This window comes from Limulus polyphemus, unplaced genomic scaffold (genome assembly GCF_000517525.1).
Source record: "Limulus polyphemus unplaced genomic scaffold, Limulus_polyphemus-2.1.2 Scaffold952, whole genome shotgun sequence".
Classification (NCBI taxonomy): Eukaryota; Metazoa; Arthropoda; class Merostomata; order Xiphosura; family Limulidae; genus Limulus; species Limulus polyphemus.
The window spans coordinates 255,215-257,314 of record NW_013666562.1 but is presented as its reverse complement, the minus strand read 5'-3'; the positions used below and the strand labels follow the sequence as shown (position 1 = coordinate 257,314).

Here is a 2,100-nt window from a genome sequence, read left to right as displayed (position 1 = left end):
CAAAAATTTATGTATTAATACAAGGAGGTATAAAAAATATGGTATGCTTATATTCCACAATGCAAGTACTTGTAAAAGTAAAAAAATTTCAAAAATTTATGTATTAATACAAGGAGGTAGAAAACATATGGTATGCTTATATTCCACAATGCAGGTACTTGTAAAAGTAAAAAATTTTCAAAAAATTTATGTATTAATACAAGGAGGTATAAAAAATATGGTATGCTTATGTTCCACAATAGAATAAGTGACCATCAGTAGTAGTGAGTTCAACAAGGGGTAGGTGTGCAAGGACAACTTTGAATGAACAAATGGGTTCATTGTTGTCCATATGTTATGTTACAGGTGGAAATTGTTGAATCTTGACCAAGCACTAGTGAATTTATTGGTCAGTTGGGATGCATTGTGTTGTCTTGTGCTATGTAAAAGCCTGTTCAACTTTTTTTCCTATCAGTCAGTCATCAGTAACTGATTATAGTTTTTCCTATAGCATATTATTTCCTTTTGATTATGATTGTTCATAAACTGTGATGGTAAATGTTTTTGAATAAATGATCGAAGAAATAGTTTTGTTAATGACGCTCTTGCTATATAAGTCTTCCAGACTTGTTTTCATTAAATTAATATACTAAATGAAAATTTACTCAGGTTTGTCTGTACGTATTCAGAAATTAAACTGTGATGTAGTCTTTAATCTCATTTTTTCAAGAAATACACAGTTTTTAAGAAATGATAAACACAACTGTTTTTTTTTAAGTACCAAATGTTGTGCACCAGATTAAGGTTTTTTTGTAGATATTTCATTGACATTAGTTTATGACAAATTTTAGATATCCTCTGTATTTCTTATTGGATGAGCATGGCATAAGTGAGGTGTTCACAAACAGCAAGGAGAAAGAGAACTCTGTAAACTTGAAGAAGGGAATACTCTCTGCTTTTAATGTTCTGAAAGTTGATATACTTACAAACACAGAAAGAATTGTGAAGGTATGCCCTGTTTTTTTTTATAAAGTAAGAAGTAAGGACTAGTGCATCTACTTGTCTCAATTTGGAGAACAAAACTATATATTTTGAAATAAGTCTTTGTTTTGTTTCTTGCATGAAAGAAATATAGCCCTGTGTTTTTGATGAAATCTGGTTAGTAACATTACATTGAAGCTCTATAAACAAGTAGTAGTTTGTAAGCAGAGAATGTACCTAGTATTGTAGTTATAATAACAATAAGCTCTAGATGTGTTCACGATCTATTATTTTGTTTGGAAGCTCAACATGTAACATGAACAATAATGACAGTTTGATATTCATGTGAAACAAGTATACTTCTAAGTGTACTATAAGTTAAAATGACAAACTTTATGAAAAACCATATAAATTTAGATAATGTAGTTCTAGGCTGTGCATGTTACAAGTCTTTTTTTTTTTATTGCTTTGTGTGTGTGTGTTTATATATATTAGGCATCAAGAAATTAAAGTCGTGTTTTGGAGCACTTTCATTAACCACCACCCAAACAATTTACATCATGTATAATAGTTAAACGAACCACCTAAATGTCACGTTAGTGTAACCTATATAATGTGTAAAGTTTAGTATACTCTAATCCCTTATAGTGATGATGCACACAATTGGCATGTAATGCTGTTTGAATACAAGAAGAGAAACTGGTGATGAAAAATGGATTCTGTTTGTGAATATTTAATGTCAAAAACAATGGCTCAGTCCTAGACAAAAACCACTTCCGACCCAAAAACCTGGACTCGATCCACAGAAAGTGATGCTTTGCATTTGTTGGGACATCAAAGGAGTAATTCATTTCGAACTCCTCAATCCACAGTGAACTGTCAATGCAGAGATCTATAGTCAGCAACTGGAATGTTTAAATCAAGCCTTTCATTGGAAACGCTCTTCACTTGTCAGTTGGAAAGGTGTTCTTCTTCTCCATGACAATGCATGTCCACATGTGGCACTTTTTACGCAACACAAGATTATGGAGTTGGGTTGGGAAGTTCTCCCCCACCATATCTTCTCCAGATATGGCACCATCAGATTACCATCTTTTTCATTCGCTGCAACACCATCTTAATGGAAAACATATGCAAATG

General features: G+C 32.2%; 1 protein-coding gene across 1 annotated transcript in view; it reads left to right on the top strand.

Moving 5' to 3' along the window:
* The window catches only part of LOC106461405, a 118,463-nt gene that overhangs the window by 18,899 nt on the left and 97,464 nt on the right, over positions 1-2,100 (top strand). Inside the window, exon 4 of the mRNA XM_022388355.1 lies at positions 831-987. Coding sequence (XP_022244063.1) covers positions 831-987 — 157 coding nt within the window. The remainder of the gene's footprint in view (positions 1-830; positions 988-2,100) is intronic.